Raw genomic sequence first — 27,911 nt, 5'->3', positions numbered from 1 at the left:
CTTATAACTCCAAGAGGGAGTATTTATGCTAGATAGTGGGTTCATGTCTCCATTGAATCTGGGGGAGTGACAACAACCCCTAAGGTTGTGGATGTGTTGTTGCCACTAGGGATAAAATATCAATGCTTTGTTTTAGGATATTTGTATTGTTTACATTACGCACAATACTTAATGCAATTGTCTGTTGTTTGCAACTTAATACTGGAAGGGGTGCGGATGCTAACCCGAAGGTGGACTTTTTAGGCATAGATGCATGCTGGATGGCGGTCTATGTTCTTTGTCGTAATGCCCTAAGTAAATCTCACAGTAGTCATCATGATATGTATGTGCATTGTTATGCCCTCTCTATTTGTCAATTGCCCAACTGTAATTTGTTTACCCAACATGTTATTTATCTTATTGGAGAGACACTACTAGTGAACTGTGGACCCCGGTCCATTCTCTTACATCTGAAATACAACCTACTGCAATCATTGTTCTCTTTTGTTTTCTGCAAGCAAACATCATTTTCCACACCATACGTTTAATCATTTATTTTCAGCAAGCCGGTGAGATTGACAACCTCACTGTTATGTTGGGGCAAAGTATTTTGATTGTGTTGTGCAGGTTCCACGTTGGCACCGGAATCCCTGGTGTTGCGCCGCACTACACTCCTTCACCAACAAGCTTCACGTGGTCTTCATCTCCTACTGGTTCGATAACTTTGGTTTCTTACTGAGGGAAAACTCGCTGTTGTACTCATCATACCTTCCTCTTGGGGTTCCCAACGGACGTGTGCTTTACCGTCACAAGCAGCGGGGACTGAGACAGGGGGACCCCCTTTCACCATCATTGTTTGTCCTGGTGATGAATGCGCTCAACAAGGTGCTCGCCAAGGCAGCGGAGCTGGGTTTGCTACGACAGTGGCGCGGCAAGATCTGGCAACCTCTGTATCGCTATACGCGGATGATGTGGTGATCTTCTGTCACCCAAATGAGGCAGAGTTGAGTGCGGTCCGTGGCATCCTAGAGCTTTTCGGACAGGCTTCCGGCCTGCGCACCAACTTCGCTAAGTGCTCGGTGTCCCCGATTGCCTGTTCGGATGAGGAAGCGGTGGCTGCTGCGGAGCACATGGAGTGCCAGTTAGCGCCTTTTCCGGTGAAGTACCTGGGTATTCCCCTGTCCACTAGGCGTCTGTCGGCCCAGGTTTTCCAGCAACTCTTGGACATGCTAGTTGACAAACTACCGACATGGAGGGCATCCATGATGCCGCAGGCCGTACGTTTGGCGCTGAACCGAGCGGTGCTCGCGGCGACCCCGCTGCATCAGCTAATGGTACTGGCCCTGGACAGAAAGACCCTCAAACAGATCAACAAGATCTTGCGAGGGTTCCTCTGGGTGGGCCGGGCTGACGCCAATGGAGGTCAATGTCATGTCAACTGGGCAAGGGTGTGTCGGCCGCTTAGTCTAGGAGGGCTGGGGATCCCCGACCTTGCACAGATGGCCATAAGCCTCAGGGTGCGGTGGCTGTGGACGATGTATACGGACCCCATGCGACCTTGGCGCGGGCTGGACATGCAGTTCTCAAAGGCAGAGATGGACATCTTTGCGGCCTCCACCTCGATGGCGGTGGGCAACGGAGAGTCCGCTCTCTTCTTGGAGGACTGTTGGCTGGACGGCAAGTCCATCAAGGAGATGGCGCCCGAGGTGTTCGCGTTGGTTCCTAAACGGCGCGGGAAGGTGCGTACGGTGCGTCAGGCACTGGTGGACCGCACCTAGATCCCCGACATAGCTGGAGCACCTAGCCCCTTGCAGTATGGAAATATGTGCAACTGTGGGCCAGACCAAGGGATATACAGCTTTCGGAAGATCGGGACACGATGACCTGGTTGTGGACGACGGACGACCAGTACACCTCCCATTCTTGCTATGAGGCCCTCTTTCAGGGGGGGGGGGGGGGGTCACCTCAGCATCATGGGAGTTGAACTGGAGATCCTGGGTGCCTCCTAGGATGAAATTCTTCATCTGGTTGGCCTGTCTGGATAGGTGCTGGATAGGTGAGAGGCTGGCACGGAGCGGTCTGCCACATGCACCGAGATGCCCGCTGTGTGACCAATCCGACAAGACTATGACGCTTCTACTCACAGATGCTCATTCTCCTGGACGGTCTGGTTCGAGGTCCTCTCGTGGATTCGATCCACCTCAGGGCCTCCTTCTTCGGAGGAGGACTTCGCGGAGTGGTGGTCGCAGGTGGTGCGGACCGCTCCTCGCCAGTTGCGCAAAGGTACATCTTCGATAATCATGCTTACGGCGTGGTGGATCTGGAAGCACCGGAATGCTGCGATCTTCGACAACGCACAACATTCGGTGCCTTCCCTGCTCAACGACATCAGGACCGAGGCGCAACAGTGGGCGGACGCGGGGGGCCGGGATGTCCGCCAGATACTCCCCTAGAGTAGGGTTCTTTTCTTGGGTCGAATTGTAGTACGGGGTGTTTGTCCCTTCGTGGACATGTACATATAACCTTTTTCTATCTATCAGTGCATCGAAACGCAAGTCTTTTACGTTTTGGGGAAAAAATTAGACCTAAATGTGAAAGCAAAACAAGAGGGGACTAAGGCAAACAGGCCTTGACTGCACGGTAACTATAGGAACAGAATGCCTTAGCTCTCAGAGAAGTCGCTTCATTCAGCTGCGCCAATGCCTGCGTGATAGCTTTTTTTTAGGGAAAAAGGCCATCCTTTATTCAATAACATGTGGAATACACATGCCTCCACGCGGGGCATCCAGCCACAAGCGACAGCCCGAATCATCAAACAGAGCACTCCTAGCTGACTTATGAGCCTCATCATTAGACTTTCTACTATCAAACTTAAACTCTAGAAAATTAAAATTCTGCCGAGCTTCTATGATCTGAGAAACAATGTGAGAATAAACCCCTCTGGTTCCCTGCTCCAGATTTTGAACTACCGTCTTGCAATCCGATGCAACTCGCACCCTGGATGCATAGATATCCCTGGCCAGATCACACGGCATGCGAGCGCCTCCAAAGTTTCAGCATCAGTAACTCCAGTGTATATTAGCGCCGAGACTTTCAGGTAGACACCGTCTCTGCTTCTTGCGATCGCCGCTACTGCTCCCCTCCTCATATTCTTCCCAACAGCCACGTCTACGCTGATTTTCACCATACCCGGCGGTGGCGGAATCTAGCTTGCGTGACAGTTTTTTGTTCACTTTGGGGGTTTTCGGCCCTCCCCTGATTCTCTAATAAGTCGATTTCCATCATTTCAGTCAGAGACATGCATTCCAAATGAGTTCGAGCCCAAACCTTTAATCAAGCATATTGTAGATCACAAGAAAAAAAAATCTAAAACAAGATTACAGAAGGACAGCTGTCATTTAAAGAAATGATAGGAATTTTATACGATTTTTATCCTTTGATCTTTCCTATGTCGCACTGTTTGATTGGTAGGATTGGAATCCTTAGAAACACATAGGAATTATTATATAAGGCATTACACTATACTCTCTCCGTTTCTAGATATAAGCCAATAGATTTTTTAAAAAAAATCAAAATATAAGGTTTATTGTGTTGCCCCACTTGTATGAACAATATTTTTAAGAATTTAATTAGGTTTATTTATCTTATGCAAAATTCTCTATTAGCTCACGGCAATTTCCTAAGGTTGATCCTAGCCAAATATGGTGTAAATTTTCTTAAATATGCGTTTTTAAATTTCCGTACCAAAAACTATATAGCTTATATTTATGAACTGAGGGAATATTTTGGGGAGTGGCGTTTTGGCACCCGGGAGCATATGCTCCCAGTTTTTAAACTTAATTTTAAATGCACTTTTAAAATGTTGAAAAATTTGAACATAAAATTTAGTGGATACATCTCGAAATTCTACACGTTCACAAAGTGGTTCCACAGAAAACCGACATTTTGAGTGTCATTTGTAAAAAAGACAAATTTTTCTGTAAGAAAAAGTTGTGTACGAGACGTTTTGTTTATCTTTTTCACACAAGTTACAAAAAATGTCGGTTTTTCGCAAGACTTGATGTGCGCACTTAACATGTTGATATGTAAGCGAGAAATTTTTGTTCGAATTTTTTGAACATTTCAAAATGTTTTTCCGGTGGCAGGAGCATATGCTCCCATGTGCCGAATTGAATTTCCGAATATTTTGGAGAAACAATCCCATCCACTCAAACCTCATGTTACAATTCTTTGATTCTGTGAGTCAAACTCACTTGAAATTTTTCCCTACAGAATTCAACTGGACATAGCAAGTCTAATTTATGTTTTTCCTATTCCCGCGTTCTAGTAATCCTAGGAATCAAGCATGCCATATTGCCATCAACGTCTAATGGACAAAACGGGTTAGTCTATAATACTACAAAATCCAGTTTCTAATCTTGAATTGAAGCAAATGAGAATATATAAAACTGAATTCCGTTCCCTAGACTTAGTTTTGAGTTTTGAAACTGAGAAAATACAAAGTGTGAATGATACCGATAGAAGTATCCTCAGAAACAATCATTTCACTGAAGATTTCATTGCTGCTATTATTTTCAGGGAAGTACATGGCATGAGACCCACATAACAAAAATAATGAAGAGATGACTTCTCCTCTTCAATCAAGAATTATGACACTCCTGCGCCCTGCAATGACTTACAGAAAACCTTGCCTGCTGAGGTGCGCATCGGATGCTCCCCAAGAACTGCTATGCAGTTATCCGTTGTCTTAAGGTGAGGTTGAACAGATTCCCAAATCTTCTTCTTTTGAACCTGGCAAAAATATAACAGGCATGAGCTGTACTGCTGCAAAATAACTTTAATGGTAACCCATTTCTGCAAAATAATTTCTTGCATAAGTTGGATTCATGGCAGTGGACAAACTGCGACATGGTGCAAGGCCTATCAACTATCAAGATTATTAAACTACATAATTTTCACATATATAACAAATTTTATCCCTTACGTTCTCCTAGAGTCATATGACGGCCTAACAGTCAGGGATTGATTCTCGGGAATCCACTGCAGTTCCCAGAAAATATCATTGAGATATCAGTTTTCACTGCAGGTTTTCTCACCAGTCTGCATAGGATGTAGACCTAAGATATCATGACAGTTACCTGTGTAACCTGTCTCCGGAAATGACCCAACATACAATAAATCTCTCTTAAATAGTTAATTTTGCTTACCAGGTTTACATGAGCATTGTATACTTCCACAAGAAGTTACATAAAGTCCGGGTAATTTTAGATATTAGTTTCCGTGACAATATATGAACTGGAACATGAATTGCAATTATGCTTTGTTATCTGACCTCCATAATAGCGCGCATATATGTTTTCTACTACATAGTAGATGACTTTGTTTGGAAAATTAATGAAGAAAGATCCGCATAATGGCTGGGAACTGGTGCAGAAGTACATGCAGGATTCAGAAGGTATGGGTCATTCATATTCCCAACCATTTTGATGAGGACTGGCCTATACTTTAAATCAAGTAAGTAGCATCAAGCACACATTGCAGTATATACAACTCTACCACAAAAAAACATTATATACAACTTAGTGGACACCACAATGTGTACTTATTTCACAACAATTACACATTTTCTAATTGACTGCAGGTAATTCTGTAATCTTTTCCATGTACCTTTACTCATTCACTAGCTATGGATACATTGAATTCTCTAGATGGAGGCAGCATGAGCAAAATCTTAGAAAAACAATATAGTTTATGGCAACATGTGCAACACAGAAAATAAAATCATTTTACAGTTGAACAACATACACAAAGGGCAGAAGGAAATTAACTGTAGTAATCTGCATTACTTAGCATTATCACAATGCAAATACAAATGTGTAAGTCATACCTGGTTCCCCGTTGCAGGTTCTGATTGAAGACTCTTATCATCCTCGGATCCAAACCATACCCTTTCACCCGGAACAGAACCTTCTGGAGGGGTGAGCAACTGAACAGTCTCGTGAGAAGCATCAGAGGCACACATAAGCATGCCATTAGACTTGATGCCTCGCATGTTTCTTGGTTTCAGGTTAGCAAGAACAATGACATTGCTATCCTGCATAGATCGCATGCCATCGAAGATGTCATAACTACTCAGTAAAATGAAAGAAAATAAGATACACCTTATTACAACACAAAGCATATAGACAAAAAAATGAGTCAACAAGCCCCGTTGTGTCCTATGTGACCAATTCCTAGAAAACATCCAGCACCTCCTTGTCGACTGCCCGTCTCGTGGCAATTCTTGTTCGGGGTGCTCTCCTGGCTAAGCGTTACCTGCCCGCCACCACCATGAGGAGTCAAGTACGGCGATTAGTGGGCCACGGCTCGGTGACCAACAAGGCAACAACCAAATGGATGAGCAAGGGCCTGGTATGGATGACACTGCTCACCTCACCTCCTGGCTTCCCTGGAAGTAACGTAACGAATGCACCTTCCCACGCCTGGCAGGATCAAGGCAGAAGCCGCGATATGGGCGTGCGCAGGGGCTTTACGCCTCAGGGTTAACTACCCAGCACAAGGGGCGTCCATAAATTGGTGTTTGGATGTGTTGACATGTACCCGTCCTCTCTAGGGCTCTAGGCTTGTAAATACACATCCTTCTATTCAATGCAACGAGATGCAATCCTTTTGCGTTTTATTGGGAAAAAAATTCAACAAGGATAATTGAGTGCAACTCTATAATCCAGAATCAGTATCTTGGCTCAGGCTAATCCAGTCTTGGTAAAGTCAGGGAAGGCTTGCAGGCAGTTTTCTTGCCTCTCACTATGTGAAGTATTACTAGCATAATCATTATGTTGTACATTTCACCTAGCAGAAATGTTCCTCTTAATTGATACTCCCTCCGTCCCATAATTATTGCTGTGGTTTCAGTTCAAATTAGAATTATGGAACGGAGGAAGTACTAAACATCCCAATTTCACATAGTAGTTACTACTTCTCCGCCGAAAAATGCCCAAATTGTGTGATCCATACTAGTAGTAAAACTTAAGCACAGTAGTGCATTATTTACTTGAATGTGGCGTATGCTGAATAAATAAGAAATCCTTGATGCATCTTTACCTGCAGTTGGTCGAGGGAGAGGTACTTGACGAGGCCGCTGCAGATGGTGCGCGGCTGCTCCTCACCGACGTCGACCTCCTCCACGTACAGGGTATCGGCCTCCGGGTGCAGCCACGCCTTCACGACCCGCCCCACCCGGATGTCGAGCAAGCCCGCGAGCTCACCCACCGGTACCTCGCCCTTCTCCTCCGCTCCAGCCGCTGGCTTCTTCTCATCCACGGCCGACTGCGTAGGCGGCGGCGCGACTACGGCCTCCGAGGAAGACGAGGTGCAAGAGCAGAAGAGGGCGGCATGTTTGGTGGATCTCGCAGCCGATGACGGTGCCAAGAACGAGATTGACTTGGCTATCCCGCCGCAGCCGACTGGGGTCCGGGCGAGAATGGGAGTTGACGGCGAGGAGGGGAGTAGGAGGTGAGCGCGGCCGCATGAGGCGAAGGCCATTCTCGCTGCGGCCATCATCGTCGTGGTGCTCTCAGCCTCTCCACCAGCCGCCGGTCGGTCCGTCTCCGCCGCAACGATTTTATCCGATGGGGAAGAAGGGGCCCAAGTGTTAATTTTATCAGCGCAGAGGCCGCTGGCCCATGTCCGGAAGTTTATGCATATCTACAGATTAAAATCCGCTCAAAAAGATCTTCAGATTAAAAAGAACAATTTTTTTTTTTTTGAAATGGGGACAAAACATGTGTCCATCTCATTAACTTTAATAAAAAGAATAGAATTATCCGATAAATTAGCGGAAAACAAACAAAAACCATTACAAACTTTGGCAGGGTCGAACATGGCCCGCACGGCCCTAGCACCCAGAAACTTCTCGAAGTCTAAGCAAAACTCTTAAACTGCCATTTTATTATACAATATCGTCATAAAAGGTCACCTAGTGCAAGTTAATCTAAGGTGAGTGCTTCGGTTGAGTTGAGACGCCGTTGTTCTTGTTTGTCGCGCTCTAGGATCATGAAGCATATATAAAATAGAGTAGTGCTATAGAAAAAGCGCATGTAACAGCTTTTTCCGATTGTTTTGTTGCCGTAGGGTTTGGAGTAGGTTGATTTTCCAGTTAAGTTGTGCACTGGTCGTATTATGTTTTTTTTCAATTAGTTGGGCGGCTCTCTTTAAAAATTCAATTCACCTCTCGGGTGTATATGCTCCTCTTCTCACAAAAAACCATATTTTCTAGTTGTTAAAAAATTTCAACAAAAAAATTCACATGTACACTTCCGTAATCTATGGCGTTTTTCCAGTTTCACGAAAAACTGATATTTTTTTGTGGTAGATGTAAAAAGGAAAAAAACATGTCCCACAAAAAGCCTTGGTTTTATCACCAAAATTTAACTTTTTTACACAACCCAAATGACAAGTCGATTTTTCATAAAAAGATTTTGTGCGCACTTAGCTAGCATGTGAAGATGTCCATGTAAAATTTTCATTTGGAATTTTTGATATTAAAAAATGCAAGAAAGATGCATTTCAAAATAAAGAGAGCATATACACCCAAGAGCTGAAACATCACCCCATATCTCTTTTCATAAAAAGATTTTGTGCGCACTTAGCTAGCATGTGAAGATGTCCATGTAAAATTTTCATTTGGAATTTTGGATATTAAAAAATGCAAGAAAGATGCATTTCAAAATAAAGAGAGCATATACACCCAAGAGCTGAAACATCACCCCAGATCTCTTCTTCTTGATACTACCTTTTCGTAATATAAGGCGTGTAAAAAATTTTAGTAGTCAAAGGAGGTATAGTTCGATCAAGTTCATAAAAAAAATCTACTACCTCTATTCATAAAAGGATGTCTTAGATTTGTTTAAATTTAGATGTATCTATACACGAAAATCTAAAACATCTTTTTATGGACGGAGGGAGTATTAAGAACTATGTGATAACATATAAATATAATATAAAAAAGTATGTCATGATATATCTAATGACATTGAGTTGGCAGGATAGATAATGATTTAGAAAAAAAAACTTTGTTAAAGTTTAAATGGTTTAACTTTTGAAAAAAAAAAATTAAAAAACAGATATACAATTTTTAGATGGGCAAATCTTTTGCCTCTATTCCACTGGCAGAAATGTCTACAAAGCATAGCAAAGGGAACGCCGACCATAGCTTTTGCTGACTTCAACACTATCCCGTGGAAGCTTCTAGGGCCTTTTGGCCCTACCCCTGTTCCAAAAAAAAAAAACACTATCCCGTGCAGTGGTTGATGATACTGCCGCGTTCACAAGTTAATGGAATGCCAAGTGTTCCCTCTCAGAAAAGAAAACAGCTTTCCTTCCTTTTTTTTGAGATTAAAATGTTGCGATTACATTACTCAGAACCAGAGTCAAGTACAAGTCTGTTTTGGATACAATTGGTTGCTACACCACGCCATACCCTACACATCTTATTGTCACCGCCCTTCTTCGTCATTCTATGTGCCGCATCATTAATAGAACGCCGCACTGATCGCACCAAGGATCTTTCAAAGCTAAGCAGCATGATCTTTATTTCACACACCAGCTGACCGTAAGAGGAACGATCTTGCCCTTCTCTACTTAGCTTCGCCGCCACATCGACACTGTCCGTTTCCAGAATTACCCGTTGCCGTTGATCATTCCTTGCCAACAATAGTTCTTGCTTACAAGCCATCAGTTCAGCACCTTCCGCATCCGCTACGTGAGGGGGAAAATGGCATGCTCCAGAAAGGAAGCTTCCATTGTGATCGTGTATCACTACGCCACCACCACCCCAGTTTTCTAAATGCCTAAAAGCACCGTCAACATTTACCTTCGACCAGCCTATGGGTGGCGGGAGCCAGTGCTCAACCACTTTGGCCTTCGGCTTAGCAGTACAGATGTTCATCCATTCGTCAACCCCAGCCACAGCTTTCTGAGCGATACTCTTCGGATCTTTGATCTTCCTCGAGTCCCTGGCATAGTTCCTTGCCAACCAAAGGTTGTACACCAACATCATAATCCACGCTGCGGACTTGTCATCTATTTTCCCAATCCAGTTTAGCAACCACCCTTTGAGGTCAGAGTGGTTCACAAGCCGGGCAGGGGGTTTATTAAAGGTAAAGCCGGTCGCCTCCATTAGCCAAATCCAGGTCTGAGCCGACTGAGAACAATCCCGGAAGCGGTGGACCAAACTTTGCTCTTTGCCGCACACTAGACATGAAATACCATCTTTGATTCGCCTGTGTTTTACTTCAGATCCAACCGCGAGGCCATTCTCAATCAATCTCCAGAAGTGAATTTTTACTTTACCAGGTACGTTCGGGTCCCACAAGGCTAACCTTTCTTTGTGCTGGTCGCTGTGCCGCGAAGATTCCAACATGCCTGACTGAATCCTTTTATTCTGGATCGATGATACGTTGATTTCACCCAAAAAACTCTAATCTTGGTGTGGTTCCAAGCAAGAAAGTCTTTAGAGCCCGGCCGTCCGACGTGAATGCTCAGAATATCCTCAACGTCTTGGTCATAGAAGAAAAATCTCAATTTATGCTCATCCCAAGCCCCTCCACTAGGCACCAGAAAGTCATTGACGTATTGGGGACAGTCAGTTTGCTTACACCCCAGTGGGTGTTGGGTACTCTCCCTAGGAATCCATTTGTCCTCCATCGTTTTGATACATGATCCATCCCCTATGCGCCAAACAAGGCCCGATCTCAACAGGTTCCTTCCATGTATGATGCTCCTCCGGGTGAAGGAAGCTCTATTTGGGCAATCAGCTGACAGAAAATCCGAACCTCTGAAATACCTTGCTTTAAGCACTCGAGCACAAAGCGACCTTGGTTCAGTTAACAGGCGCCACCCTTGCTTGGCTAAGAAAGCCTGATTGAAGCATTCAAAGTCACGCAAGCCTAGGCCACCCCGGACCTTCTCCTGCACATCCGATCGCAGTTAACCCAATGCACTTTTCTTTTTTCCATCGGCCTCTCCCCACCGAAAATTTGAGGACACCGAACTCAGCTTCTTGCATTGATTCTTGTTGAATTGGAAGCAGCTTATCGGGTAGGCCACGACAGCTTGTAGCACCGATTTAACCAGCACTCCTTTTGTAGCGCTCTTTTGATCGGCCCACTACCGTAGGCAGTCCTAGGTAGCGTTCAGATAGAGCCTCGCTAGAAATACCAATACGGGTCTTTAGATCATTCTTGAGTATATCCGTACACCCAGGGCCAAAGAAAATAGCTGACTTCTGCAAGTTAACTTGCTGACCTGAGCTCGCCTCATAATCATGAAGAGTCCTCTTCAGCTCTTTCAAACTACCATTAGTAGCCTCAAAAAAAACAACACTGTCATCCGCGAACAAAAGATGGGTAATGTGGGGTCCTTCCGCACAAAACTGAACACCTCTAAGGAGATTATTCTCTTGAGCTTCCTTCAACAGAGCCGAGAACCCCTCCACACAGAATAAAAATAGGTAAGGAAAAATGGGGTCCCCCCCTGAGACCACGAGAAGGGAGAAATGGTTCAGAGAAACCTCCATTAAACTTGATAGTAAACCGGGAAGAGGTAACACATCTTATAACTATCTTTTTTTTTTGAACGCATAATATATTAGGTCAGCAGGCCGCCTCATTAAAAACCTTCCAGTCCCCTTAGGTACCCTGGAAGGAAAAGAGTGCGTCAGAAACCTGCTGCCGCTGAATCACAGAATAGTTACATCGTTTATGAGTTTGTCTAAACGGAAGCTAGGGGGTTCATCGACCCAATTACACGAGATATTATTGGAAAAACTATAATGGGCAATCTCATGAGCAACCTTGTTTGCCTCCCTCGAACAGTGTCAAAATGTTACGTCACCAATCTTCGATGCTATGTCAACACAGTCGACATAAATAGCTGCAGCGCTGCACCACCACCTTTGCTCACCCGTGCATGCTTGTATAGTTTCAGAGGAGTCCGATTCAGCTTCCACTCGATGACACCCGAGCTCTTCCGCCATCCGGAGACCCTCCCTTAGCGCCATGGCCTCTGCCATCTGAGCCGATTGCACATGTGGTATATGAGTACAGTTTGCGCACACTAAATTTCCTGTATAGTCTCTTATTACCGCCCCCACAACACCTGCATTTGTAACCGCACAGTATGAAGCATCAACATTGAGCTTTAAGTAACGAGGTTTAGGCCTAGTCCACCTAGCTTCCGAATTATCTCTGTTTCCCTGTTCTGCTTTAATGGCATTTGCAGTGATCGCTAGAATAGACAATCTACACTTGAATAAAGGAGGGACCTCCTCATTGTGTGTTCGACGACGCCTAATCCACCAGATGTACCAAGACGTAACAGAGATTGTTTCCTTCAGCGAAACCGAGTCAAGTCCCGGCATTGTATTTTCTGTCAGACAAAGCAAATGCTCTAAAACTGCCGAACCAGCTCTATCTGTTTGCATAGCATCCGTAATAATATTTTGTAAACCCAAACCATTCCAAAGCTCTCTCGCTGTATCGCATTGAAAAAGTAAATGAAGGATATCCTCTGCGCCCTGTCCACAGATCGGACATTCACCACTTGTGCCAATATGTCTGTTAGCCAGAATATATTTGAAAGGTAGGATGCCATGTAGTGCCCTCCAAATGAATATCTTCACTTTTCCTGAACCCTCAATTTCCATAGAATTTTCCAAACAGGATTTAAGATAGAGTTGCCCGGCATAGCAAGGAGTGAAGCATTGGGGCCAAACTGGTGGCGCCACTGTGAATGATAAGCAGTCCGCACCGAAAAGAAACCATGTTTGGTCAGTCTCCAAGCAATGAAGTCAGAGAAGCCATGTATATTCAAAGGAATTTGCATAATACGTCTAGCATCCATAGAATTAAACAGAGAAGTAATTAATCCTTCATCCCACTGTCCATTCGGATCAATCAGCTGGTTAACCCTTGTAAGAAGAATATTGCCACGTCTCGAAGTTATTTTTCCATTGGGGCTCGATGGAATCCAGGGGTCACTCCAAATATTAATTTTCTCCCCATCACCTACACGCCATATGTGACCTCTTTTAAAAGTAGCTAACCCTGCAATAATGCTTTGCCAAGTGAAGGAGGATCCTGATTTAGGACCAGCTTTTAAGAGGTCACCATCTGAATAATATTTAGCTCTTAGAACTTTTGCACATAGAGAATCAGGCTCATCAATCAATCTCCAAGCCTGTTTTGCCAGCATTGCTAGGTTGAAGGATTTGAAATCTCTAAATCCCATCCCTCCATCTTTTTTGGGATAGCACATTTTCCACCAAGCATACCAATGCATCTTGTTACTATTATCATCATCGCCCCACCAAAACTTGGCAATTGCATCCATCATACTTTTGCACACACCTTTCGGGATTAAGAACACAGACATGGCATAAACAGGAATTGCTTGTGCAACAACTTTTAGCAAGATCTCCTTACCTTTAATTGAGAGCTGTTTTTCTTTCCAACCATTGATCCTTTGTATAATCCTCTCAATAAAATGCTTGAAACAATCACTCCTATCAGCTCCCACCAAAGCAGGAAGGCCGAGATATTTATCAGATAGGGCTTCAGTATCAATGTGTAGAGCTTCACAAATTTCAGATCTCAACAAAGCATTAGTATTGGGGGAAAAATACACTTGATTTTGCTAAACTCACCATCTGTCCCGAATTAGCACAATAGGTATCTAGCACTTGTTGTAGTGAAGTTGCATTCGTCATATCCGCTCTCATGAGAATAAGGGAATCATCAGCAAATAAAAGGTGTGAAACTGACGGTGCATTTCTGCACACCCGTACCCCATCAATGCCACCAACTTCTTCTTCATACAACAGTAGACTCGATAGTCCTTCAGCACATAATAGGAACAAATAAGGTGAGAGAGGGTCGCCCTGGCGCAACCCTCGTGTAGGAACAAACATGTAGATTTCTTCGGAATTAAATCTCACTTGATAACGAACCGACTTCACGCAAGCCATCATCAAATTAATCCATCCTTCCTCAAATCCCATTTTGTTCATCATATTTTCCAGAAAAATCCACTCTACTCGGTCATATGTTTTATGCATATCCAATTTTACTGCACAGGATCCTATAGCACCATTCCTTTTATTTTTTATCGAATGGATACTCTCATAAGCAACTAAAACATTATCAGTAATAAAACGCCATGGAACAAATGCACTTTGCATTGGAGAAATAATTTCAGGAAGTATACCCTTCAACCGTAGAGCCAACATTTTGGAGATGATCTTGTAGATCACATTACAAAGACTAATTGGTCGAAATTGGGACACAAGTTCTGGATCATCTACCTTTGGAATTAGGACGATTGTGGTGTCATTCCATCCATTAGGTATTACCCCTGAATTAATAGCTTGCAGGACCTCCGTGGTAATTTCTCCTCCGCATAAATCCTAGAAACGTTTATAGAAAACAGCATGTATACCATCTGGTCTTGGTGCCTTGAAATCCCCTATACTGAAGGCTGCTTTTTTAACATCTTCTGCTGTAAAAGGAGTTCTCAATTTTTCATTCATTTCAGCCGAGACACGTGGTTGAACTTTATCGAGGAAAGCAGGATCTGTGGCTTCAACCTCAGAAGAGAACAAATTACTAAAATAATCCAAAATAATAGTTTTTAACTCTTCTGTACCTTCCACCCAGTAGTTGCCATTGATCAATAATTTTTTGATGAAGTTCTTCTTTCGTCTAGTAGTTGCAAAATTATGAAAAAAGGAGGTATTACGATCTCCCTCCTTTAACCAGTTTGCACGAGATCTCTGCATCCACTGAAGCTCCTCTTGTTCTAAAAGGATCTCAATTAATTCAGCTAAATCTTTCGCTTTCGCCTCGCTTTCATCCGTTAAAACCCCACTCACAGCAATATCAAAATCCCGCTGTGCTTTCCTTAGCCTCTTCCTTGGCTTCATGAGAACTGTGGCATCCCAAGCATGGAGAGCTTCCTGCAACCGGCCCAGCTTTGCTTTGACGCCACCCCCATCTCCTTCTCTGTCCGCCTCTTGCCAGGCCTCTTTGACAACATCTCTGAAAGTTTTTTCGTTTAGCCATTTGGCCTCAAAGCGTCTCGGTCCAGGTTTTCTTTGTGAAGCTTCAACTTTATAATCAGTGTCTAGCATAATTGTTTGGTGATCTGATTTACAAAAGTCCGGATGACGCAGAACAGCACCAGGATAGAGTGCAGACCACGACGGTGACACCACAACCCGGTCCAGGCGCTCACGTACTCGGCCTCTCTTCCATGTAAAAGGATCCCCAATAAAGCCAATATCCACTAGATTGCAATCAGAAAGAGCCTCATGGAAATCATTCATGTAACGTGGAGGTCTGGGACGTCCACCATCCTTTTCGTGTGAATACAGGATTTCATTTAAGTCCCCAATGACTACCCATGGTACATCATGTTGATCCTTGAGTTCTCGCATTTTATCCCATGTTTTATATTTGTCCTGCCAACGAGGTTCACCATACAAACCAGTAAGTCTCCAAATTTTATCTTGTCCATCCACCAGTTTCACATCAATATAATTTGGCGCTGAAAAGAGTTGTTGTATTACCACTTCTTTTTTCCATAACAAAATCACTCCTCCACTTCTGCCATCGCTTGGATTTATACATTTGAAATCCATCCCAAGCCTTCTTCTCAAGCACTCAGCCGGATAGTCATCGAGATGTGTCTCCGACAAAAACATCACCTCGGGGTTCCATCGCTTCCCAGCGTCAGAAAGCGCACGAACTGTCGGGGTGTTACCCAGACCCTGACAGTTCGAAGCTAGTATCCTCACTGCGACCAGACGAGCTCCTCTCGGGAACTCGCCGATCCTAGTGAAGGGGAATCAGTTCCATCCTTCTTTGTTCTTTTCGGTTTGTTGTTATTCTCATTGCCATCCTTTCCATACCCCCCCCCCCCCCCCTCCTCCATCGGAAGAGTGTTTTCCAGCAGTAGACCCGCTGATTCAATACCGTTAGCATTGCCATTGGTTCCTACAGCGGTAGATATCACTTCTTCAGAGAACTGTTCAGCTAGATTTCTTTTAGTTCCTGAAATCAGGTTCTCATCATTGTCAATGTCCATATCTTTGTCCTTCAAAGGGCTTGTTGCCATGTCTCTTAGGGCTGGATCAATAACAGCATTACCATCCAAAAATGGGAGTGCATTGTGTCTCCAACTTGAATTATTACCATTGCCACGGCCAGTCGAGCCAGGATGGCGTCCAACTTGAGCACCACGACCACCACCCCGGGCGTCAGGGAACCTCCCTCCTCTACCACCTCTACCGCCACCTCTCCCGGCATTACCTCCTCGCACATACCACGTCTCCCAATCTGCCTTCATGAAATCACCCCAGCCTAGATCCTTCTCCATATATTCACCAGAACCACATTCTAGGTGCGAGTGACCTATATATCCACATGCTGCACAAAATCTCGGCATTTTTTCATATTTCAGAAGGAAAACCTCTCTCTTGCCCTCTCTGCTCATAGACACAAATCTCTCTAGCACGTTACGAACATCAAGCTTCACCTTTACTCGAACAAAATTACATGCACCCTGAACATCGGTCTGGACCTCTTCCACCTTGCCCACTTTCTTTTCTATCATATTGGTGATTAGAGTCTCACCACGATAACCCACTTGTAATTTCTGAATCTGTACCCATGTCGTAAAGAAATTTAGATCAATCAGATAGGGATCAGTCAAACCATCATACTTCTCAATGCATACCACGGACTGTCGAAACAGCCACGGTCCTCCCTCCACAACCTTCAGCCAATCGTCGAGACAGAAACATTGCACTGTAAATAAATTTCCCTCTATGTGCTGGAATTTGATCTCTCGGGCAGGGCTCCACGCCACCCGCATATGCTGTTCAAACGTGGATGCACTGAAGTAATTGGTTGTTTGCACCCGAACTAAGGCCATCCACTTGAGCCCCTCTTTTGGAGCATCCTCGATTTCCTCAAACACTGCGTCGTCGAAATCACCTTCGCCAATACCCAGTCTATGGAGCATATCGTCAATCCCCTCTTCCTTCCTTTGACTAGATCCTCCTGGCCAATTGCCAGAATTCGAAGAAGACGCCAGAATTCGAAGAAGACGCCGCCATAGAAGCAGCAGCCGCACCTTGCAACTCTTGCCAAACCCTACCCCAGGGAGAGGCCGAGAGGGCCAGCGAGGGAAAACTGCAGACGGGAGGCCCCGATCCCACTGGAGATCGGTCAAACCCGACTCCTTAGGAACTCCGACGTCGATCAAGACCGGCGGCGGAGGCGCTAACCCTAGTCGCCTCTCACGTCGCGAGAGTCGCTAGGTCTTCTATCTTAACAGACAGATTTTCTTTCCCGACGACGTCTCATCTCATAACCATCTTAATCCAAAGCTCAGAGAACCCTAGTTGCAGCATGAATTTCTCCAAAAAAAACCCACTCGACCTTGTCATATGTCTTCATTATGTCTAGCTTTACTACACAAAAAAGGGTCTTCAGTTTCCTGGTTCTGATTGCATGAATGCACTCATATGCGATCAGGACGTTATCAGTGATCAATCTACTAGGGAAAAACGTGCTTTGCTCTTCCTATCCATGCGGAATTTTAGTAATAAGAAATTGACAAGGAAATTCGCAAAACAAAAGAAAAAAGAAATTGACAAGCAAAAGTGCACACGGAGACGTGTTGACGCGGTCACACAGTCGTCAAACCAACCTACAGAAATAGCACATGCCAATGCATTTGGATCCATCCATGTGCAGAAATCTCCAAAATAGTGAAGTTTTAATAATGATACAGGAAGACGAATGATACAAAAATCCAAGGCACCACCGCTCCAGGCAGTAATCACCGGCGAGCCCCGTCTCTCCCGAACCACCGGCGACAAACCACATCTGCTCCATTAATCGACTCCATATCATCAGACCTGATGTTCTTTCCCTACGCAAGGTCATCCCTGAGTGAGACAAGTACCATTAGATAAAATAAACTGACGTGTTTAACGTACTATAAACTTTTAACAGTGGGCTCTCCTTGATTAATTAGTTTGCCCGATCATCATGCTCTCTTCTTTTACCGTTTTTTATGCTCCTGATCATCATGACGAAAGGCAGAACGGAAATAGCAAGAGGGTGACATATGCTTAACTATGAAGTTTCCTGTTCACCACTCTGAGAACACTTTATTTGACGTCAACACACGCTTTTATTTTTTAATGAGGAAGACGAGCATCTAACCTGACAATGACACGGGCCAGCAGGAGCAGCCAATAAAGTAAACTTATCGGTACTAATGAGACCAATTCATCCGCAAAGCGCTAAAGACACCGCGTGGTATGGCTGTGAACTTAGGATGATGAGAATATGAGCACGGAGACCAGTTGACTACTGTGGAGTCCAGGGCTCCAGGCGCCCTAAATCTACACCGGCGAGGCAAATCTTTCCGGCGAGATCGCATCTGCTCGACTGACTCTGCAAATCAGGTGCGGCATTTTCTCTCTTCTGAAAGCTCATCCCGGTAACGCCCACAGTTTCTTGCTCGTCTTTCTCATAGCGAAGAACTGATTCTTCTTGCAGCCTCCATGGGTCCTGACAGTCTCTTGTTCATCTTGCTCGCAACTGCGGCACCGCTGCTCTCTGCGGCACAGCCTTTCGATTACCCCACGGCCAACCTCTCAACGCTGTGGACCAACAACAACGTTTCCCTCCCACACACCGTCAGCTACCCGGACGGTTCAGCAGTGCGCGCCATCGTCCTCCGTTCACCGCAAACCTTGTTTGGCCCCTCCTTCGCCGCGGGGTTCTTCTGTGCCGCCCCCTGCAACGCGTTCCTCTTTGCTGTCTTCGTTGTCTACACCAACAGCGGTGCCAAGATCACCAATCCGACTAACGGAATTCCGCAGGTGGTCTGGTCTGCCAACCGTGCACGCCCAGTCAAGGAGAACGCCACCCTTGAGTTTTCCTCGAATGGGAACTTGGTCCTGCGTGATGCTGATGGCAGTCTTGTCTGGTCAAGCAGGACCACAGGGTGGTCCGTAACTGGCATGGCCATCACCGAGATGGGCAATCTGGTGCTGTCTGATCCGAAGAACGCGACAGTGTGGCAGTCGTTTGAACATCCTACTGATGTGTTGGTCGCTGGCCAGTCAATCCTGGAAGGTATGTCGCTTGTACCGAATACCTCTGCAACAAATTGGACTGAGAATCAGTTGTACATGATGCCAGTTCTCCATGAAGGATTGTTTGCTTACGTCAGAGCCACGCCGCCACAACCCTATTTTTCATTATTGGTGACCAAAAACAGGACAGGAAATGATCCAACAAAGGTTACCTTCACCAATAATAGCCTCAGCGCCTATGCGCAGTCCAAGCAACCAAATTCGGACATGTTTCTCCCATTACAACCAGCTACATCAATCCGGTACATGAGATTGGAGTCAGATGGGCACCTGAGGATGTATGAATGGTCTGATGCAGAAGTAAAATGGGTTGTATCTGATGTAATCAAAATGTTCCCGGATAATTGTGCCTTTCCAACAGTCTGCGGAGAGTACGGTCTATGCACAGGGGGGCAATGTGCATGTCCCCTACAGAATAACTCTAGCTCAAGCTACTTCAAGCCAGTCGATGCGCGGAAGCCAAATCTCGGTTGCGCACCACTGACCCCAATCTCTTGTCAGGAAATGCAGCACCATCAGTTGTTGACCCTTACCAACGTTTCTTACTTTGACACCAGCCACACCGTTGTGAATGCAAAAAATGGACAGGACTGTAAGCAAGCTTGCTTGAAGAATTGCTCCTGCAGTGCTGTTATATTCCAGTATGGACAAAATGATTCCGACGGCACATGCCTGTGGGTGACAAAGGTCTTCTCCTTGCAACCAGTACAACCTGAAGTTGTTCACTTCAACTCTTCTGCTTACGTCAAGGTGCAGCTTAGCCCCCCCACTTCTGACTCTAATGCAAACAGAACAAAAACAAATAAAAAGAACGTGATGTTAGGTGCTACACTTGGAGCTATTACTGGTATTGTTTTCCTTGTCATTGCTATTACCCTTTATCTTTATGTACGAAGGAAGAGGAAGTATCAGGAGTTAGATGAAGAACTAGATTTTGATCAACTGCCTGGAATGACAATGAGGTATTCGTTTGAAAAGTTGAGAGAATGCACTGAAGATTTCAGCAAAAAGCTCGGAGAAGGTGGATTTGGAACTGTTTTTGAAGGGAAAATAGGTGAAGAGAGAGTTGCAGTGAAACGTCTCGAAGGTGCTAGGCAAGGAAAGAAAGAATTCTTCGCAGAGGTCGAGACTATTGGAAGCATTGAACACATCAACCTTGTCAGGCTGATAGGCTTTTGTGCTGAGAAATCTGAAAGGCTTCTTGTATACGAATATATGCCGAGAGGATCACTTGATAGGTGGATCTACTACCGCCATAACAATGCCCCTCTTGATTGGTGCACCCGGTATAGGATCATTCTAGATATTGCCAAGGGTTTGTGCTATCTTCACGAGGAGTGCAGGAGGATAATTGCTCATTTGGACATTAAACCACAAAATATTCTCTTAGATGATAACTTCAACGCGAAAGTGGCTGATTTCGGATTATCTAAGCTAATAGATAGGGATCAAAGCAAGGTAATGACAATGATGAGAGGCACGCCTGGGTATTTGGCACCTGAATGGTTAACATCCCAAATCACTGAAAAAGTTGATGTCTACAGCTTTGGAGTTGTTGTCATGGAAGTCGTATGTGGAAGAAAAAATATCGACATATCTCTGCCCGAGGAGAGTGTTCAGCTCATCAAGTTGTTACGCGAAAAGGCTCAAAATGATCAGTTGATTGAGTTGATTGACAAACATAGTGATGACATGGCCTTACACGAGGATGAAGCAGTTCAAATGATGAAGCTTGCAATCTGGTGCTTGCAAAATGAGAGTAGTAGAAGGCCTTCAATGTCATCGGTGGTCAAGGTACTGGAAGGTTCAATGAGCATAGACTCTAGCATTGACTGCAGCTTTTTGGAGGAAAATCTAGCAATGTCTGTCCAAGACAAGCAATTCACGTATTCAGTTCCACCTCAAGCATCGATCTTATCTGGCCCGAGGTGAAACAGGTGGTGGCTAATGAGCAGAACAGATCCAACTTATAAACTTTTGGTTTTGTAACTACCTTTGTATCCTATCTCATTCCTACTCTGGGTGTTTTTAGATGGCACCTAGATAACAATTTCTAGGCAATATATATGCTTGGTTTTCAGTGAAGCTGTCCCTACTCACAGCTTTAAAGCTGGACAATATGTAGTTTCATGTGATGTAATCTAGTTAAAACAACATAGAAAAGAGACCTAGGAGGCAGTTTGAAGGACTAAATGTTCTAAGAGCATGTGTACCGCAAAGTACTTATATATGAATGCTCAAGGAGAGAGATCATTACCATGTCACTGAGCTCTTGTATGGAAAGTTATCACCTACCATGTGAAATGCTTGTTTAGGTGCTTCAATTGTTTACCGTACAGGGTGCATCCGTCCAAGATCTTGTGCTAAGCAAAACAAAAAAAAAATTAAGGTGAGATCATGTGGCTCAAGCTCAGTTGGCAGTAACTGAAATTGCTACGGAGAAGAGAAGATGAGTGGCACCCAAAGGCTAGAAGCTCCCGAATGAAGACGGATCTGGAATCATTCAGCAGTGGAATCAGTAGGGCATGTATACGCCAACATCCACATAGTTGTTCCAAGGCGAGAAGGTTTCCTCCGTCAGGAAAATGGAGATTTAGGAAATACAGTACGACCGAGCTGAATCATACGACCACGCGCCCGGTGATGGCGTAGGCGAGTCAGGACGGAGCCGGGGACGGCGACGACGCGGCCGGCCGCAGTGGCGACGGCGCAGACGAGGCATCAAGCATCGACAAATTTAACCAACGCCGGATTTAGGGGTTTCGGGGAGGTTCTAGCCTTGCGGAGGAGAACATGACGACCCCGAGGCTTCGAGGGATGGCGGGGACGGCGGCCGGACCGGCGGTGGTGGCGGTCAGGTCAGTTCAGGGCGCGGCGGTGAGGCGGCGCTGGCGTGGTTGAACCGCGGTTCACGCGGTGACGGGCGAGAATAAAGTGACTGGGATTTAGGAAGATTTCAGCCAACTGTGAATCTCCCCATAGAGATGTAGTGGAATCCCGTCTAAATTCCACTTAAAAATTATTTTACTAGTTCATCCAATTCATATTAGCTGATGCTAATATAGATATATCTTAATACATTTTAGTTGTATATACATCTATTTTAGCATCAAGTAATATGGATTGAGGGTATCATTTTTAGTGTAAATTCTAAGCGTTGGATTTAGACACTACCTTTGCATCGGTGAGCCGGTGACCGCTGCAGAAAATAAATATGATGTTCAATTTGAGCCACTATGGCAACACAACGATTACCGAAACCATTTTTCATACGAGTACTTTCAATGAAGACACAGAGCTTCCAAGATAAATAAGCCAAAGAAGATAGACTATCAGAAATACATTGACAAGATTGCAAGCAAGCTTAAGCCATGGAAAGGGAAATTAATGTCCAGAAAAGGAAGGCTGACCCTTGTAAACTCCGTCCTCACCTCCTCCATGACCTATTTCCTCACAATTTTTGACCCTCCAAAATGGATGACTAAGAAGATTGATAGAATAAGGAGGAATTTTCTCTGGTGCGGAGAAGAAAATGCTTCTGGGGCAAAATGTATGGTTAACTGGCGGCAAGTGTGCTCTCCCAAACACCTTGGAGGATTGGGAATCAATCAAAGACCTAAGTTCCTTCAGCAGAGCCCTTCGCTTGCGCTGGCTCTGGTTTGACTGGCACAGTGATGATCTGCCATGGCATGGCCTTCCACTCCCTGTAAGCTCGGATGACATGCTCCTCTTCCATGCATGCACTATCCTCAAGCTTGGGAATGGAGCAAAAGCACTCTTCTGGAAAGATCCTTGGCATCAGGGCATTGCTTTGCAACACAGTTTCCCTGGCCTCTTCAAGCTTGCGTGGAGAAAAAATTTGACCGTCAAAGATGGGCTTACCAATGGCACATGGATGAAAGGATTGCAGCGCATAAACTCTCCACAGTTGGTTGATCTTTTTGTTTCTCTCTGTAACTCATTGCAACTGATCACCCTTTCCCCTGACGAGGATACGATTTCGTGGACACAAGCATCAGACAACTATTACACAGCTGCTTCTGCTTACTCTGCTTGCTTTTTTGGGCGGATACCACAACCTCTTCTCGCAGCTGCTTGGGATGTCAAGATCGAAAAGCAAAATCAAGTTTTTCCTACGGTTGCTGCTTCAAAATCGACTCTGGACTGCTGACAGGCTTCAAAAGAGAGGATGGCCTCATCAAGATCGCTGCTCCCTATGTGATCAGACCCTGGAGTCGGCCTGCCACCTGTTCCTTGGATGCTCTTTTGCTAAGGAGGTTTGGCATGGTCTCTGTGCTTCTCATGCCGTTGTTGCTAATATTGGCAGTCGATCTACCTCCATTATTGGATGGTGGAAAAAGATAGCGAGGTTCGGAAAGAGTAAGTCTCGCAGAGAGCATGCTGCAGTGGCTGTCTATGCTCTGTGGCATATTTGGAAGGAGAGGAATAGACGAATTTTTGAGAATATCTCGTCTAAACCTGAAGATCTGATTTTCCAGATCAGAGATGCGTTGGCAAACCTGAAGGCCGCTCACAACGAGTAGTTGGTTTTCTTTCTGTTGTTTTTCGCCTTTTTTCTTTGCCTTTCCCTGGCTCTTGCCATTGTACAGTTTTCCCTCTTGATATAATGAAAAAGGAGAGCTCCTCCTGTTCACCGTCAAAAAAAGCTAACAAAAACACTGTCTGCATAGATTTGGGACTTTAGGATGATCTCCACAAGATGGTAGAAAAGTCTTTGCTACGCGTTCAACAGGAAGAAAAATACAAATCCTCGATCACACCAACTAAATTCTGGTGTTTTGTCTTAAGATATTTTGTAGGGAGAATGTTATATATGAAATCTTACTCCCAAGGGTAAGCCTTTTACGATTCATTTCTTGCTAGAAGGCTCAACAACAGGTGTTTTTTTATTTCTGATAAATACAAATTAAGCTTCTATTTGATCTAAACAAAGAATAAAAGAGATCATGTGTGGTGGTCTCAACAATTATTTGTTTTCTTCGCACAATGTTTTATCAATAAGTAATTTTCATCTGAGATCTCGTGATATTTGTTTCAACCAAACATTGCACGCATAGTTTCATTTAGGTAAGCTTTAGAGAGCACATAATTTCTTCCAAATAGTTATGCTTTCCAAATATGATATAGTACTCTGGTTTCCTTCGGAGTTAAGGGCCATATAAATCTTGGTAGGTGTCATAGTTTACCTTGTATGTGCTAATTAAATGAGCCACTTCACAGGATCACCGTATAGTACTTTGTGTTAGGATGATCTCCACGTCACCGATTCCAACGGATCGGTAACAAGTCCTTGACCTCGTTCGCGCCCTGATCGGGGGCGTCCAACCCTCTTATGGTTGGTGGGCCCCTGTGACCTGCGCTATATAAAGAGGTGGGGGCCGGGGCACACGGTACGAGGTTCACCGCGCCGCCAGTCACCCCACCGATATTCCCCTACCGATCTAGGGCTAGCGCAGTGCTCACGGGAAGCACCACCACCGTCGCCACCGCACGCCCACGCCACTCGCGCCGTCGCCACCATGTCGGCACCCGAGAGCTCCTCCTCGAAGGGAGAAGGTATGTCTCCAATTCCTCTCGATCTCTCTCAGATACGAAGTCATACAACACAGACACAGTACCTACCGGCATTAGATCTACACTAGTCGTTCCTAGAGTTAAACATTGGTATCAGAGCACAGTCTAGTATTGTAGATCTTTTGTTTCGGTTAGAAAAGAAATCAAAAGGCAAACCCTAGATCGTCCCGTACCCCATACTGCAAAAGAAAAGCAAAGTTCACCGGCCAGGCCATTGGGCTCGCCGGCAAAGTCTGTGCCGCCGCAAGGCCGCGCCGCCCCACTCGATCCCGATGCGCATCGGCATGCCGAGGCATCGGGAAGAAGGGCTACTCTTTTTTGCGCAAGCGAAACGGAGCAAAGTGAAAGAAAAGCTCACCGGCTTACCGTGCTGCGGCACGTCGCCGGCAAAGAAAGGGCACCACCACTGCACCACTTGGCGGCGGTGCGCCCACCACTCGGATGGACGCACTCACCGACAAGAGGCACAGGGGGGCGCCGCTGCATCTCGTTTCGGTTTTGGCCGACGGGATCTGGTGTCTGCGGGCTGGGAGAGCCCCGATGCCGCCGGATCCGAGCGCGCGTGCGGGAGGTGAAGCCTCTGCGCAGCCGCCGGAGTTCGAAGAGAAAGGGAAAGGGCGGGCGGCGCCGTCGGCTAGCCGCCAGCAACCACGCGGACGAGCGCGCGGGAGGCTGCTGCGGGGCGCGGCTGCGTGCTGCCGTCGCCGGCAGAGAGCGCCGGGCAGGGGCGAGCAGCCGGGCGGGGCGAGCCAACGGCTCTCCGCGCGCCGCGCCGCCGCCGGACCCAACAGAGAAAAGAGACAGGGGGCTCGGGAAGAAATGTTTTAGGGTTAGGGTTTTTCGGCCGTTTGGCCGTTTTTTATACCCAAAGTAAAGGCCGACCGCCGGATCTCATCCGACGGCCAGCAGAGTGCGGCGCGTGGTCTCCGCGGCTGGGCCGCGTGGAGGCAGCGTGGGCCGCGTCGGCGCGATGGGCGGGCCGCGTGGGGCTCCGCTGGCCGGGCGCGGGCAGGCCGCAGGAAGGCCGCGGCAGCGGGTCGCGTTAGCAGGCCGCACCGCGTGCGGGCCGCGGCTGCTGGCCGCGTGGGCGCAGCGTAGGCTGCGCGTCGCTCGGCGCGTGCGGGCCGCATGGGCCGCGACAGAACAGTCATTAATTACAGTTTTTTTACAGTTTTACTAATTACAGAGGCGTTTTTAGGCAGTTTTGGGTCATTTTTGGCCAAAATTTTGTCTAGTTTTTTTTCTGAATAAATAGGACCAACGAATTATTTGTTCAGAAATTAAAAAGTAAAGGAAATGCCTCTGAAAAGTTCAAAGTTTAAAGTTTAAAGTTCACAGTTTCCGCTGCAAATAGCAATGATATGTGCATTTATCTCTATTTCTGCCCAACGGTGATATAGTTTTATTTGCATTAACAGTTGCATGTTTTAATTCGGACCAACGTTGGATTATAATTTGCAATTGTACTGTTCTCACTTCTTTGTGGTTTTCAGGAGGGTTCTACTTGATGAGCTGCATCAAGGATGTTCCCACCCTTAGAGGGGATAACTACACGGAATGGAGGAAGAAGGTGGATTTCGCCTTCGTCTGTGCTGAGGTGGACTGGGTGGTTGACACACCGCAGCCCATCAAGCCTGCTGACCCCGTCAGAGCTGACGGGGATACTGATGATGCATGGGCTAAAAAGAAAAGGGACCATGCTCCTGTGGAGATGTCCTACACCCTAGAGAACAGACAGTGGCAGACTGCCAACAAAAAGTGCATGGCTTTCATAAAGAATACAATTGAGAACGCTATAGTGGGCTCAATTACAGAGTGTACTTCCGCTGGGGAGTACCTAGAAAAGATAAAGAGCCAGTTCACTGGTTCTTCAAAGACATATGCAACCCAGCTGTTGAAGCAGCTGGTGACAGAAAAGTATACTGGAGGTGCACATGGCATCAGGGAGCACATCCTCAGGATGAGCAACATGGCTGCAAAGCTGAAGCCCATGGATGCTGACCTGGAGCTGAAGCCTGCACTTCTGGTTCACTTGGTGATGGCTTCATTGCCACAACAGTTTGAAAATTTTGTCATCAATTACAACATGAGTCCTGAGAAATGGGACATTGAAAAGACCATTGCCATGTGTGTGCAAGAGGAGGATAGACTCAAGGCACAGAATGGAGGTACCATCAATTATGTGAAGGACAACAAGAAAAGGCCCTTCACACCAAGCAACAATGGTTCTCCTTCAAAGCAATATGGTAAAGCCCCAATGCAGCATCAGCAGAAGTTCCAGCCCAGGCCATTGCCAGTGAACAAAGATCAGTGTCTTCACTGTCAGAAGACTGGGCACTACAAGAAAGACTGCCCTGCTTTTCTGAAAGAATTAATGGCAAAGAAAGGTAACAATTTAGTTTCCTTTGTAAATGAATCCCTGTATACACGAGTTTGAAATCTACTTGGTGGATTGATTCAGGTGCAACTGTTCATGTTGCAAATTCTTTACAGGGATTCCATTCGACGAGGACTACGAAAAGAGGCGAAGGATGCGTTGAAGTCGCGAATGGAATTCAAGCAGAAGTTGAAGCTGTTGGCGACGTCCTCTTGGAGCTAGCTGATGGCTTGACTATTCTGCTTAGAGATGTCTTATTTGTTCCTTCCATACATAGAAATTTAATAAGTGTATCGCGCTTAGATAAAGACAGTTATCAATGTTATTTTGGACATGGCAAATGTGCCATATGGTGTAATAATTCTTATGTTGGGGTTGCTATACTCCATAATGAGCTTTATTTATTGTCCTTGCGTGAAAAAGTAATGTCTGTGTGTAAAGTGAATGAACAAATATCCTCGTCGGAAACAGAAGGAAAGAAAAGAAAAAGAACTGATGAATCATCGAAATTATGGCACTGTCGCCTAGGCCATATTTCGAGGGGGAGAATAGAAAGACTCGTTAAAAATGATATTCTTCCTCCATTAGAATTCTCAGACATAGAACAGTGCATCGATTGCATTAAAGGAAAATTTGTAAAGCAAATTAAAAAGGGTGCAAATCGAAGCACAGCAACACTAGAAATAATTCACACCGATATATGTGGACCATTTCCGGTGAAAAGTGTGG

The 27,911-nt window shown here is 45.5% G+C and overlaps 4 protein-coding genes across 4 annotated transcripts; 3 read left to right on the top strand and 1 right to left on the bottom strand.

The window, feature by feature from the left end:
• The first annotated feature begins 846 nt into the window (after positions 1-846).
• LOC127310206 (uncharacterized) lies at positions 847-2,432 on the top strand. The gene is made up of 4 exons (XM_051340897.1): positions 847-889; positions 982-1,718; positions 2,025-2,035; positions 2,126-2,432. The coding sequence occupies exons 1-4, from the start codon at positions 847-849 to the stop codon at positions 2,430-2,432; spliced, it is 1,098 nt and encodes a 365-aa protein (XP_051196857.1).
• Positions 2,433-4,402: 1,970 nt separating this feature from the next.
• Positions 4,403-7,628, bottom strand: LOC127306845 (uncharacterized). Its single transcript, XM_051337551.2, has 3 exons — positions 7,081-7,628; positions 5,867-6,073; positions 4,403-4,770 (listed from the first exon to the last, which is right to left on the bottom strand). Exons 1-3 carry the CDS (start codon positions 7,537-7,539, stop codon positions 4,627-4,629), a joined length of 810 nt encoding a protein of 269 aa, XP_051193511.1. The 5' UTR covers positions 7,540-7,628; the 3' UTR covers positions 4,403-4,626.
• A 10,640-nt stretch (positions 7,629-18,268) lies between these two features.
• LOC127306844 (G-type lectin S-receptor-like serine/threonine-protein kinase SD2-5) lies at positions 18,269-21,275 on the top strand. The gene is made up of 2 exons (XM_051337550.2): positions 18,269-18,514; positions 18,609-21,275. Exon 2 carries the CDS (start codon positions 18,614-18,616, stop codon positions 21,140-21,142), a length of 2,529 nt encoding a protein of 842 aa, XP_051193510.1. The 5' UTR covers positions 18,269-18,514; positions 18,609-18,613; the 3' UTR covers positions 21,143-21,275.
• Positions 21,276-26,238: 4,963 nt separating this feature from the next.
• On the top strand, positions 26,239-27,608 carry LOC139835248 (uncharacterized). Its single transcript, XM_071825159.1, has 2 exons — positions 26,239-27,192; positions 27,299-27,608. Exons 1-2 carry the CDS (start codon positions 26,313-26,315, stop codon positions 27,343-27,345), a joined length of 927 nt encoding a protein of 308 aa, XP_071681260.1. The 5' UTR covers positions 26,239-26,312; the 3' UTR covers positions 27,346-27,608.
• The last annotated feature ends 303 nt before the right edge of the window (positions 27,609-27,911 follow it).

Source organism: Lolium perenne, chromosome 2 (genome assembly GCF_019359855.2).
Source record: "Lolium perenne isolate Kyuss_39 chromosome 2, Kyuss_2.0, whole genome shotgun sequence".
Classification (NCBI taxonomy): Eukaryota; Viridiplantae; Streptophyta; class Magnoliopsida; order Poales; family Poaceae; genus Lolium; species Lolium perenne.
Note: the sequence above shows the minus strand (reverse complement) of the source record. Positions and strands in the feature narration are given on the sequence as shown.

Coding starts and splice junctions, on each gene's coding strand:
- LOC127310206 (XM_051340897.1), top strand. CDS start 847: ATGAATGCGCTCAACAAGGTGCTCGCCAAGGCAGCGGAGCTGG. Junction 890..981: donor CGCCAAGGCAGCGGAGCTGG/GTTTGCTACGAC, acceptor CAAATGAGGCAG/AGTTGAGTGCGGTCCGTGGC.
- LOC127306845 (XM_051337551.2), bottom strand. CDS start 7,539: ATGATGGCCGCAGCGAGAATGGCCTTCGCCTCATGCGGCCGCGCTCAC. Junction 6,074..7,080: donor TCTCCCTCGACCAACTGCAG/GTAAAGATGCAT, acceptor CGATCTATGCAG/GATAGCAATGTCATTGTTCT. Junction 4,771..5,866: donor AACCTGCAACGGGGAACCAG/GTATGACTTACA, acceptor TATTTTTGCCAG/GTTCAAAAGAAGAAGATTTG.
- LOC127306844 (XM_051337550.2), top strand. CDS start 18,614: ATGGGTCCTGACAGTCTCTTGTTCATCTTGCTCGCAACTGCGGCACCG.
- LOC139835248 (XM_071825159.1), top strand. CDS start 26,313: ATGAGCTGCATCAAGGATGTTCCCACCCTTAGAGGGGATAACTACACG. Junction 27,193..27,298: donor AGAATTAATGGCAAAGAAAG/GTAACAATTTAG, acceptor AATTCTTTACAG/GGATTCCATTCGACGAGGAC.